The sequence below is a fragment of the Lipophrys pholis genome (assembly GCF_963383615.2).
Source record: "Lipophrys pholis genome assembly, chromosome: 5".
Lineage (NCBI taxonomy): Eukaryota > Metazoa > Chordata > Actinopteri > Blenniiformes > Blenniidae > Lipophrys > Lipophrys pholis.
In genome coordinates this window covers 29145378-29158258 of record NC_137628.1, presented here as the reverse complement: position 1 = coordinate 29158258, position 12881 = coordinate 29145378, and the positions used below count along the sequence as shown (strand labels likewise).

The 12881-nt window shown below is 47.9% G+C and overlaps 2 protein-coding genes across 5 annotated transcripts in view; one reads left to right on the top strand and one right to left on the bottom strand.

Annotated features, from left to right (window-relative positions):
• Positions 1-306: 306 nt before the first annotated feature.
• dok1a (docking protein 1a) lies at positions 307-6882 on the top strand. Of its 4 annotated transcripts, XM_080463816.1 has the most exons (8): positions 343-451; positions 1473-1551; positions 1644-1751; positions 2988-3115; positions 3201-3311; positions 3801-3870; positions 4235-4407; positions 4922-6876. In XM_080463816.1, the coding sequence occupies exons 5-8, from the start codon at positions 3207-3209 to the stop codon at positions 5771-5773; spliced, it is 1200 nt and encodes a 399-aa protein (XP_080319942.1). In that variant the 5' UTR covers positions 343-451; positions 1473-1551; positions 1644-1751; positions 2988-3115; positions 3201-3206; the 3' UTR covers positions 5774-6876. The 4 variants fall into 4 exon arrangements, with proteins under 4 accessions (XP_080319941.1, XP_080319942.1, XP_080319943.1 ...); XM_080463815.1 differs by lacking the exon at positions 1644-1751 and having other exon boundaries at positions 307-451; positions 4922-6882; XM_080463817.1 differs by lacking the exons at positions 1473-1551; positions 1644-1751 and having other exon boundaries at positions 349-451.
• Positions 6883-12204: 5322 nt separating this feature from the next.
• The window catches only part of LOC308109952 (neuronal membrane glycoprotein M6-a-like), a gene marked incomplete at its 5' end in the record, with an annotated part of 16932 nt that continues 16255 nt past the window's right edge, over positions 12205-12881 (bottom strand). The window contains one exon of the mRNA XM_080463849.1: positions 12205-12681. Coding sequence (XP_080319975.1) covers positions 12529-12681 — 153 coding nt within the window. The 3' untranslated portion in view covers positions 12205-12528. The remainder of the gene's footprint in view (positions 12682-12881) is intronic.

Here is a 12881-nt window from a genome sequence, read left to right as displayed (position 1 = left end):
TCATGGCACTTTTCCACTGGTACTCAGCCCGACTTGACTCAACTTGCCTTGCCTCAACTCGACTCAGCCTTTTCCAAGTTAAAATCAGTGCTGCTCCAGGATCAGCCATCAAATTGTTTTATTTTTGGGGGGCGGGGGGTATCCTCCTCAGGTTCTGTATATTTGTGATGTTCCATTCATGTTCTGTGGTTATCAGTCGGAGGTTTGTTTCACTGTGGCGGTGAAAGTACAACATTATGTCAACAGGAGCGCAGCATGAGTAATGCTCTACCAATGTGTGTGTGTGTGTGTGTGTGTGCGCTCCAGGTAATGTTTCACACAGGCCCCGCCCACTTCTCTCCCAGACAGTGCCAGAAGAAGCTGACAGGAGCAGGCGGCAGTTTCTCCTTCCAACATGGATCCTCAGATCACAACTGGCAAAGTTTTCCTGCAGTCACACAAACCTGGAAAAGTAAGTACGGGCCATACTCTATACTCTGCCATACTCCGCCGTACCGTGCAGCCGTCAGCTGGGCTCCTGGATGATAGGACTGGAGGCTCACTGATGCTACGAGTGGACAGAAGCTCAGTCTATGGCTTCACACACTCTCTGCTTTCTGCTACTTCCTACTGTTTCCTTTCTTCATTCTGCGTCCTTATTCCCTGCTACTTCCTACTGCTTCCTGCTACGTCCTTATTTCCTACGGTTTCCTGCTACTTCCTGCGGTTTCCTTACTTCCTGCTACTTCCTTATTTCCTGCGGTTTCCTGCTACTTCCTCCTGTTTCCTGCTACTTCCTCCTGTTTCCTGCTACTTCCTGCTGCTTCCTGCTGCTTCCTGCTACTTCCTACTGTTTCCTTACTTCCTGCTGCTTCCTGCTACTTCCTACTGTTTCCTTACTTCCTGCTGCTTTCTGCCACTTCCTGCTGCTACCCGTTGCTTCCTTCTCGGTTCACACTGTTTCTGCTGCTCTGATGAAAAATGTTTGAGTGAAATACTGAGAGCAGCACCCTGAGAGAACAAGTCGAAACACAACGCTGCATTCCTATGTGTGTGTGTGTGTGTGTATGTGTGTGTGTGTGTGTGTGTGTGTGTGTGTGTGTGTGTGTGTGTGTCAGTCAGACGAGACGTATGAAAACAGACCATAATAATCACAGACCAACTCCGGTGTGTGAACTTGTGATCATGTTTATCATGTTAAGTTGCAGCAAAAGACGGTCAGTGTTGTGTGACACTGAAAAAGCCTCAAGAGGTCAAAGGTCAGTGAGATGATCTGTGAAGCTCTTCAACTGAAATCAGTGTTGACAGGTCGTGGATTTCAGAAGTGTTCACAGACAATGGTTTCCAGACGTGTTTACTCACAATGGTTTTCAGAAATGTTGACCGACAATGGCTTTTCAAAGCGTCCACAGACAATGATTTCTAGAAGTGCTCGCAGACGTCGGTTTTCAGACTTGTTCACAGACGATGGATTCCTGTGTCCTCTCTCTCAGAAGTGGAAGCCTGTCCTGCTGTCTCTGTGTCCTGCCAGCAGCAGTGGACTCGGCCGGTTGGAGATTCAATACTTTGGAGGTACACAATTTACCAGACGTGTCGAACTCCAGCATGCCTATGGGCAGGTTTTTTTTGCACATTATTTGTGGTAACTTTATGTGTCCGACTAGCGAGTGGCAAGTTCCTCAACAAGACTGAAACCATCAATCAACCTCCTCTGACTGCCGTCAGTAAAAACACAGTTTAAAAGGAGGCAGACTAACTATTAATACAGAAAGGTCAGAGTTCATGTTTTTCATTCACTTCTTTAATACATAAAATAGTTCATAAAATGTTCTTTTAATTTTTCTTCTTTTTGTTGGTTTCTGAATGTTTCCTTTAGTTGTTCATCTTTATCATTGTCGTGTTTTTGTTTTGTGGCTTTTTTTGGTTCCCGTGAGGTAAGGTTCCTTTTTTGTCAGCTCATGTTAGTTTGTGACCTTTTTGTTGACACACACACACACACACACGCACACACACACACACACACACACACACACACACACACACACACACACACACACACACACACACACACACACACACACACACACGGAGTATGAGGCCAGCAGCACAGTGGGGGAGGGGCATCCTGCGTTGTCACAGAGGATCAGGGACAAACTGCCCCCTGGTGGCTGCTGGGAGCAGCGGGCCTGGATGTGTGTCACGATCGTTACGTAACGTCATGACACTCCTCCTCTGCTCCGCTCTCACGTGCTGCTGAGCGAACATCAAACACCGAGGAGAGCTCATGAATAATCCACAACAAAAGAAGTGACATGAAGAGTCTCTGGAGTGCAGTGACAAGGAGGTGAGGAGGAGGTGAGGAGAAGGAGAGGTGAGGAGGAGGAGAGGAGGTGAGGTGAGGAGGGGGCGAGGAGGAGGAGAGGTGACGGAGGAGGAGAGGAGGAGGTGGAGAGGAGGAGGTGAGGGGAGGGGGTGAGGAGGAAGCGAGGAGGAGGAGAAGAGGAGGTGAAGTGAGGAGGTGAGGTGAGGAGGAGGAGAGGTGAGGAGTAGAGATGAGGAGAGGATAAAATCATTGATGGGAGCTGTAGAAATAGATGTGAGGACTTGAGTTACTTCTGTAATAATTTAAAGTGAGATACTGATGAGGCCTAGTGAATCTCACAGAATACAGATTATACAGATTATAGCTCAGTTTCAGTAAACACACACACACACACACACACACACACACACACACACACACACACACACACACACACACACACACACACACACACACACACACACACACACACACACACACACACACACACACACACAAAAAACTATTAATGTGCGGATGTCGCCCCCCGGTGGTTATTTTTAAAACAAATTCAACTGAAACCATTTGTTTACAATATTTTGTATTTGGCTCTGTTAATATAACTGTTTATATAGCCGCTGTTAAATTTGGCTTCAAATAGTTTTAACTGTGTCTTGGTAATGTTTGCTCTGTGTCTGTCCAACAGCAGGAGGTGCAGCAGGAGGTGACCACGGCGCCAGGAGGCCTCATGGGGAGAAGAAGCTGAAGGTGGTTCGTCTGTCCGAGCTGCTGAGCGTTTTGAAACTGCCTCCTCATGCCGAGGCCTGCCCCGAGGTCTGTGTGCTGCTGCTCCTCCTGCTGCTCCTCCTGCTGCTGCTCCTGCTGCTCCTCCCACTCAGGTTGTTCTTGTCTCCTGCAGGAGAACATGTCTGCGTTCTGTGTGGAGACGCAGGAGCGCACCTTGGTGTTCGCCGCTGATAAGCGCGAGTCGGTGCTCTGGGTGGAAAAACTGTGTCGCTGCACATTTCAGGTGGGAATCGAACACAAACCGCGGAGCCTCGTTTGCACCACAACGTTTCAATGTGAAAACAGAAAACTTTGGTTGCGTTTGAGAGGTCAGTGTCCATGACAGCGGCTTTGAGTCACTAAAAATGCAATTTCTTGAAAGCGACTTCCATGGTGGAACTTTTCGAAAATGCTCAGATCCGTCTCCTTGGAAACGGGCAGAAAACAAGACTTTTGTGAAACGCTGCTACTGCACATGTGCAATACGTTCACAGTGCACAGTTCTGATGCACATGCTCAGTAGAGACAATCAAAACAATGTTTCCTTCCAGTCCATATTCTCCTGGGTCTTTGTACTTTTATTTTGACAGTAACCGTAATAACCCCGAACCCCGAACCCCTGGACTCCCTGGACTCCCTGGACTCCCTGGACTCCCTGGACTCCCTGGACTCCCTGGACTCAGAGCGCAGCTCCTCCACTCTGATACTGAACATGTTTGTCCTCCTGTTTCAGAAAGGAAGTGACAGCTCCTCCAACCAGCTCCACATGGAGGAGAACCAGATCTACGCTTCTGCAGACCGAGGTACATCACTGACGTGTGTGTGTGTGTGTGTGTGTGTGTGTGTGTGTGTGTGTGTGTGTGTGTGTGTGTGTGTGTGTGTGTGTGTGTGTGTGTGTGTGTGTGTGTGTGTGTGTGTGTGTGTGTGTGTGTGTGTGTGTGTGTGTGTGTGTGTGTGTAAAACTGATTCACCTATGAGTTTTTGTGTTGAACTAAAAAATGAATTCAAAGAACCAAACAATGAATCTCATTTGGACCTGTGATGACAGTTTATCTCCACTTGGGGGCAGCAGAGCCAACTTGTAATATTGTGTTTTCATTTCACGTTCGTCGACTCTCAGGTGAAAGTTCAAGAATGAAACTCTTGGCCGTCTTTTTCTCTCCTCAGTGCAAGACTTTTGGACTGTGATCCAGAGAACCGAGGCAGCGACTCGCTGTGGCCTGCAGGGGGCGTACTGGTTAGAGGTGGGACTGGAGGCGCTGCGGTTGCGAGAACCACAGAAGAAGGACATAGTGAGAGAATGGCCATATGAGCTGCTGCGACGATACGGAAAAGATAAGGTACAAACTAAGTGTCAACAATGCATTTTCTCTTTACCCACCTCCTCTCCTCTTTTCCTCTGTTTGGACTGAGAACTACAGATCCACACATCCTGGTCGGTCACATGACTACTGGAGACGTGGGGACTCCAACCTGCGTCTTCAGGCCGCTGCTGTCTCATTCTGAACACTACAAGCTGCTCAGTGTGCATGATTCATTCACTCAATAGTCAATTAACCTTTTTATCCAGCAGCTTCACTGACTGACTCAATACACCACCTGCTGGTACAAACGGGTATTACAGGACTGAAGAGTAAAACAAGCTCTCCGTTGACTGTGAGCCAACATCAGAACTGTTTGGTCTCACTATTTTCGATTTATTGATCCATGTTATTTATTTTAGAAATCTATTTATCCGCAGGCTCCTGAATGTAAACCTCTGCATGTCTCCAAGGAGCCTCGGCAAATAGCTGTGGAGATGAAAGATCTTTCTATATATCTTAAATTCATGGTGTTTTGTTGTTTTTCTTTCAGCTGATGCTTACCATTGAAGCCGGGCGGCGCTGCGCCACAGGACCGGGAACCTTCACCTTTGAGACGCCGCAGGCCGAGAAAATCTTCTTGTTGATTCAGAGCTCCATCAGACGCAAAAAAACATCATCTGCCGCTTCCAGCAACCAGAGCCAGGAAGATGAGGGAGTGACGGAGGCTCACTCGTCCCTCCCCCAAGAGGTGGATGGTGCCATCATTGGCTCACCGGCGGAGAACCAAGTGAAGACTCCAGAGGAAAAGTGTTTCATGATGGAAGACGCTCCAGAAGATCTGTTAAAGTCTGCATCTGGGGCGCCGGCACCCATCACCCTCATGCCCCTCCCATCGCTCCCCACACATAACAGCCCCTCTGCAGGTCGCCACAACACCGGCTTAGATGCCATATACGCTGATCCAATGGACTGCGTCAAGTCGACGGTAAGGCGCGAGCCGACTACGGCGCTATACGTCGACCCGGCCAGTGTTCTTCCTCTCCAACCGCCAGGGTCGACCGGCACCTCCCTCCCCACCTCCCAGGCTACAGCCTCCGACCCGCAGGGGGAGCCGATGGACTCGGAGTACTCGGAGGTGTACGACAGAGTCAGTCCAAACCGCAGGAATGTTGCCGCCCCCCGGAGGGAAGGAGCGCCAAGGCGTTTGGTGGACGAACCCATTTACCACGATCCGCTGAGCAGCAGAGAGCCGACGAATAAACATGCTCCGCCCGACCCATTCGCTCACCTATACGCCAAAGTCTGCAAGAGAGGGCGGTCCCCGAGCCCCACCCCTAAAGCCATGGACTCCACCCATGATGATGACGATGATGTCATCTATGAGAACCTGGGGATCGTTTGATTTGCTCACTTTGCAGACAAGAAAGAAAATGGTTTCAACTCTCAGAAAAAAATTACTTTTACTTGAGATTTATATCCACAATTAACAGGAAACCTGATCTTTTCTGACATTAAAATACAGAAACATTTCACTTACTCACGTTACGAAGCCTCTTAACTGTTGAACAGCTGTTGACAGTGATGATCTTCCTCCCGCTGACTGATGGAACCTCAGCTAACATCCAGATTGTAGAGCAGGAGGACTTTAGTTGAGTTCTGTGGCACAGACTGATCATTCAGTGTTCCACTTCTTGGCTTGTCGACTGACGTCAGGAAATGTTTTAAAAAGTTCACACAAAGCCGTTCAGATGATTTTTCTAAAAACAAGTTGGAGTGTTTGATACGTCTCTCAATTTGAACTTGTTAAACGTTGTGTAGTTCTGTGTCGGTGTGAAAACGTGTGTAGAGGTCAGTGTATTTCTTTCATTGTCACTATTCCCTCCTGCAGACCGGATGTTTGGCATCTTTATTGCATGTTTTGTTCACGGATCAGATTATATGAAGTTTGTACTATAAACTGACCTCGCTGGAGGAAAATGTCCTTCAGCAACACGTCACAACAGTTGTATGTTTGACTTCCTGACGTTTTTCATGATAACAGCTGTTCGGATGTCGTGAAAACTGAACACTTCTTACCAGTTTTATCCCACGGGCCTGATAGTTCTGTGTCACAGTGATATTCTCACACTAATTCATCATTAAACTTAACGTCCTCCACTCTGACAACAAAGTCACTTCTGTGTATCTTTCAATGGGATATTAAGAATTCACTTATTTCTTTTTATCCGGAAACCAACTTTTCCTGCAGCGGTTTGTCATCCAGCAGCTGTTTAGCACCTCCTAGAGGTGGCTGGGCTGACACTCTGAAATCTTATTAGAAAAAGTCAGAACCATCAACCTTATAAACTGTAGACATACGGCTGTCAGAGGCGTCAGTGAGCTCTGAATTCCGGTTGCGAAACAACATTACAGAGAGACAAGATGCTGAAGTTGGCTGAATAAATCACTTTTCAAAGGTTCATTGAAGCTATTGTCATATCGTTGGCAGAATAAACTAACTAGCTTTGCCATAAACTCTTCATTTAATTTTTCTTTAAGTGTTTCTTTATGGAAAACTCTTTCAGTGCCCAACGCTGCCCCCTGCTGGCTGTCTGACACTACCGGAAGTCAGTGCCTGTTGGCCATGGTGGCGCCGCCAGGCGCATTGAGTGGCGGACTAGAGCAGTGTTGGGAAAGTTCAGTTTCTACATGAACTACTTCAAAGTTCAGTACACAAATTTTAAAACGAACTAGTTCAGTTCATAGTTCTAAATTCACAGTTCCAAAAATGAACTAGTTCATAGTTCTTTTTTTTTCCAATATGTTGCTGTGAACTATTACCCTCAGAATACTGGCATTTCTCCATTGTTGCCACTCATTCAGTCCACACTACAGCAGCTGCAGCTCCTCACCCCGACAGTATATTCTGCTTGAATAGTCTTTTTGAATGAGGAATTATTAAAACAAAAACAACAACAAAACGGACAGTAGTCCTTAAGGTGCAAAGGAAAATATACCAGGCAGGTACTATAAACAAATTACAACTTAAAATAGTAAAACCCTCAAAGAATAAATTAGTTAGTCGCACATACCCTGAAAGGCGAGCCGGGTTCAATGAGCCGTCTCAGGTTTGATGTTGACGTTGACGTTGCGACTCTGTGGTGGCTGCTGTTGCCAGATTGGCTGTTTTCCCCCCCCCGACGTGTTAAGGCCCGTTTATGGTGAGCTTTAGCCGGGTTTTCGAATGGAAGGCTCGGAAGTTTGGCACTCTCTTAAACAACGTTGAACTGTGAGAGCGCCGTTCTTAAATGCCAGAATGAGCGCCGCTCACAGTGACATTCATAGAAATACGATACGTTCAGTTCACGTTCGCCCAAAATATGAACCAGTTCATGAACGAGCGTTCACTGAACTCATTCAGGCACAACACTGGTCTAGAGTTTATATATGTCTATGGTCTAGAGTTTATGTGTCTATGCTCAGAACTACAATGAGAAAGAAGTTGAGTCGAAGTGAAATAACGACACAAACTCTGGGTTTTCCCTTATTAACAAGTACACAAGTGAATTATTTAATTTTATTTATATATGCAAGCAAGTTTATGTCTTTACAAATAAAAAAGCCACTGTCTGCCGAGCTGTTGGCACAGATATGTACAAAATGGAGGAGGGACTCGGATTAAATAACCAGAGTGAAGTACAAAAAGTCCAAAGTACCATGGAGAAACAAAAAATACAAAATAAAACCAAAGATAAAAGACTGCGCCCAACATGTCCGACCGGACACATCACATGGATCGTGGGTGGGGGTGGGGGGTTGATGGACCCTGCTGGGACCGCCTCCCTTAGATTCATGTGCTCATGCTGACACGGTGTGGGGGTGAATCCTGCGGCGAGCGCACCGGATCCTGGAATGATCACGTGACCCGTGTTCAGCTGAGGTCAAAGGTCAGATACAGAAGACAGAGCAGTCATGGGTGGGGGGGGTGCTGAAACGAATGGCGCGTGAGCTGCTCACATCCTCTCCCTCATCCTTCAGCTTTTAGCGTCCAGACTTCACTACAGCCTCTGTTCGTGAGCCAAAAGGTTTTCAACCGAACTACATGAACGAAAGCGAGAATCGAAGCGGCGAAGCTTGAATCCAACTAGCACGTTAGCTTGTTAGCACGGAGAAAAGTCGTCACCTAATGTTTTGTACCAAAAACCACTAATTCAGAAAAAAAAAAAGCCCTTAACATCCAAGTCTATCGGTTTAAGACTGATTTTCTTAGTTTAAGGAAACAGTGACCGCTTCAGGCCTCAATAGACTCCAGCTTCAGAAGCTCCTTCAGCCTGCAGCTTCACAGACGTTGTTGGAGTTTTCGTTGAGCTTCGAGTTCAGTCTTTAATATAAAGTCAGACTTCAGTTTAACAACATGAGCGCCTGTTTGTTTCGCTATGAGCCGCTTTAGGAGGGCGATGGCGACGAAGACGAGGAGGAGGAGGGTGTGAGCAGAGAGGCGTGCGGGAGGGCGGGGCCAGAGCAATACATTACACCACATCCGCAAATCTGCTTTATTAGGAGAAACAATACAGAACACCATAATCATAGAATCACTGGAGACTTGCAATCATAGATTCATGCACTTGTATGGCGGGAGTTGACGGGGCGGACGTCTCGCCTGGAGTTTTGTCAAACTGCTACAATATATTGCTCTGGTGGTAAACAACTGAGCAAGCAAGCTAGCTTAGCGACACCATTAGCAACAGCAACGGCAATACTGCACACCCAGCGATGGGAAAGAAAAGAGAACAGCAGAACAGCGCCAGTGGAAAAGATTATTTTTTTTGTATTGTTTTTCATCATTAAATTATGACCATTGAATGCATAACCATGCCACAAACAACAACTAGATTCACTGTCTTTTTTTTATGTAGTATAAGATTATCTTCATTAATAGGAATTCATTCGTTTTCATCATTATTTCTTCAGGTTATAACCGATGCTGCAAGACTATACACAGGTCCCTCAGCGGGATCTCAATGCACTTACACACCAATAAGAATAGAGAGAGAGCTCACGATGGTCAATAAGTGCACAAAAAACTATTTTTTTCTTTTATCTGAGGTTAAAAACACTGACAAGACATCCATTGTCAGGCAATGAAATGATAGAATACTGTTACTGTAAAACTAGACCCTTAAAAATACCAACCGGACGCAGCCGGGACCGACCTGACAGGAGGCTCCCTGCAACACACACCCGTCATATCCAGCTGCACACACACACACACACATGCATGCACGCACGCACGCACGCACACACGCGTGCACGAATGAAATTAAATGTTTTAAATATTCATCAGTAAAATGTCACTTTAGAGGCTTTGATCAGAAAAAAACTCACATTTTTGGGATGAATGTTCTGAACCTGTGTGTGTGTGTGTGTGTGTGTGTGTGCGTGCGTGCGTGCGTGCGTGCGTGCGCGTGCGTGCGTGTGTGTGTGTGTGCGCGTGCAGCTATGTGCAGGGAGCTGCAGGCTCAGGACATTGGGACTGCGCCTCCTCCTGCACCACCTCCTCCTCCTCCTCCCGGCTGCTCCTCCACTGCTTCACATATATGTATATCTTTGTACAGAGTGAGAAGAGCTTCACCTGATGCTCACACACACCCGACAGGAAGGAGAGAGAAAGAAAAACACCTCTTCTTTTCTAATTAAATGAGTTCACATTGAAAAAGTTTCAAAGATTCAAAGTTGATAATAAAATAGTGACGATGTTGTTGGTGAAACGAAAAGAGCAAAGAATTATGGCTCAGAGTGATGGAGGTGTGTGTGTGTGTGTGTGTGTGTGTGTGTGTGTGTGTGTGTGTGTGTGTGTGTGTGTGTGTGTGTGTGTGTGTGTGTGTGTGTGTGTGTGTGTGTGTGTGTGTGTGTGTGTGTGTGTGTGTGTGTGTGTGTGTGTGTGTGTGTGTGTGTCTGGTCATATCAAACCCCCTCTAACCATCTTCAGTCCGTCTCTACTGGCAGATAGAGAATCGTCTCCTTCCTGGATTTCCTCACCCGAGACACAAACACAGCAAACCGACACAAACCTCTGTAAGGCCAGTCTGACACGCAGCTTCAGGAAGCTCCTCTAGGAAGCAGCTCCAAGAAGCAGCTCCAGGAAACAGCACCAGGAAGCAGCTCTAGGAAGCTGCTCCAGGAAGCTCCTCTAGGAAGCTGCTCCAGGAAGCTCCTCCAGGAAGCAGCTCCAGGAAGCTCCTCCAGGAAGCAGCTCCAGGAAACAGCTCCAGGAAGCAGCTCTAGGAAGCTGCTCCAGGAAGCTCCTCTAGGAAGCTGCTCCAGGAAGCTCCTCCAGGAAGCAGCTCCAGGAAGCTCCTCCAGGAAGCAGCTCAAGGAAGCAGCTCCAGGAAGCTCCTCCAGGAAGCTCCTCTAGGAAGCTCCTCCAAGAAGCAGCTCCAGGAAGCTCTAGGAAGCAGCATATCAAACATGCCTGCCTCGGTGCAGAAGAAGAGCAGAAAGAGCATCAAGCCGAAGGAAGTTCATCCTCAACCTGCAGCAGGTTCCCTCATGTCCAAATGCTGAGTCATGATCTGGAAGGTCGCTGCCTCGCTGGTGTTCATAATAAAATGCAGCTTCTTCCTACTTCACATCTCATCCTACCAGGTTTAACCACACGCACACGCACACGCACACGCACACGCACCTGCTTTCTTCTGCACCGTTGCACAACCGAGACCAAAACCTGAACTTCACACCGTCTGGTCACTTCAGACAGGATGGAACAGAAAGATATAATGAACAGGCCGTGTGTCTGTCTGTGTGTGTGTGTGTGTGTGTGTGTGTGTGTGTGTGTGTGTGTGTGTGTGTGTGTGTAACCACAGAAATACAGAATCATCACATGGAAATGTAAACGTGACAACAACCCCACCCCCGCCCACCCACCCTGTTTCACCCCCCACCCCCACCCTCACCCGTGTTAAAAGCACATATAAATAATACAGACGATAAAAATGTGGCAAAAATTTTTCCAAAAAGTGAGAAAAACCTCGTCGAAGAGACGGATGAGAGTAAGACAAAAGACTTTGTGCTGCTAAGATGTGCTGTTTCACAAGTTTTATACAATCTGAGGGGATTTGGTAGGGGGTGGGTGGGTAGGGGGGGCTGCACCACTGTGACGCCACTTACAATCCTTCAGACTGGAAGTCAGATTCAGATTCATTCATGAGTGCAGCCAGGGGCGGGGGCAGGGCTGGGGGTTGGGGGGTGGGGCTCAGAGAGGGGAAGAATAGGGTCAGAGAGGAAAAAGGGAGGGGGAGTTGGCAAAGCTACCCAGTTTTTGCCCCCCAGGTAGACAGCTCTCCTCCTGGGGGGCAAATTTCTCTGCTGTACGAGTCATCAGTGGTGCGAAACGACACGACACGGCATGACACCACCAAACAATACTGCCTGCACGACACTGACCACTCACATCGACATGTCTCAGTGTGTGTGTGTGTGTGTGTGTGTGTGTGTACTGCAGGTATAGATGGGGGGGGGGGGGGGGGGGGGGGGGTTGGGGGTGGTGGTGGGGGTGGAGAAGAGTCAGAACTATCTGGCTGGCTGATCCCGCCCCCCTCCATCACCTCCACCGCCATGTAAGCAAAGAGCTAACAGATGCCGACTCACGTCTGCTGCAGACTGTTGGCTTCAGCGAGCGCTGCGACCTCCTAGATCACCACTAGAGGGCGACATTCCAGACGGACAGGTTCAGAAAACCGAACCAGGCCGAGTCTGAACCTCCGACTCGACGAAACGCGAAGTCGCGCTGAATCTGAGCAGCCGAGTGGAACAGGTCTTTGGGTTGTTGCCTTCGTTTATTTTTGGTCTTTTCTTCGCTGGTTTCTGCTTCGCGTCGCCGTCACGGACTCTCATCAGCGTCTATTCTCAGAGCGGAGGTCACAGTGTTCGATGCGGTGGAGGGTTTTTGAAACGTTAACGCTGCTGAACGTAGCCAACGACCTGCAGCAGACATGAGGAGGACGAGGGGGTCTTCTTTATCTTTATCAAGTTAACTACTTATCACATAATTTGCTGCCTACTTGTCTCATTGTGTGTGTGTGTGTGTGTGTGTAAGTTTATGCTGTAACTGACTTGCGTGTGTGTGTGTGTGTGTGTGTATGTGTGTGTATGTGTGTGCTGTGTCTGCTGGCTGTGTGTTTATGTGTAGGCGTTGAGGCGTTCTTTGGAGCGTGTGGAGTGGATGTCGTGCAGCTCCTGCTCCTCCTTGGACTTGATGTCCTCGTACTTCTGCATCCGGCTGGCATCCTTCAGGTAGCCCCAGTTAGCAGCTAACGCCATCAGGAAGTGCACCTGCGAGGGAGGAGGAGGGAGGAGGGAGGAGGGAGGGAGAGTCACACAGTGTTTCTGAGGCTCAGCCTGAGGTGTCACTGAAAGGCTGATAATGTGAAGTCAGTCCTGCTGATTGTATCCAGATCCTGCAGAGCTTCATGATGACGTGATCGTTAAAGGTTGGAGACAGTGAAGACGTTAGAGCGCCTCTGATGTTTTTC

Coding starts and splice junctions, on each gene's coding strand:
- dok1a (XM_080463815.1), top strand. CDS start 395: ATGGATCCTCAGATCACAACTGGCAAAGTTTTCCTGCAGTCACACAAA. Junction 452..1,472: donor AGTCACACAAACCTGGAAAA/GTAAGTACGGGC, acceptor CCTCTCTCTCAG/AAGTGGAAGCCTGTCCTGCT. Junction 3,312..3,800: donor TGTGTCGCTGCACATTTCAG/GTGGGAATCGAA, acceptor CTCCTGTTTCAG/AAAGGAAGTGACAGCTCCTC.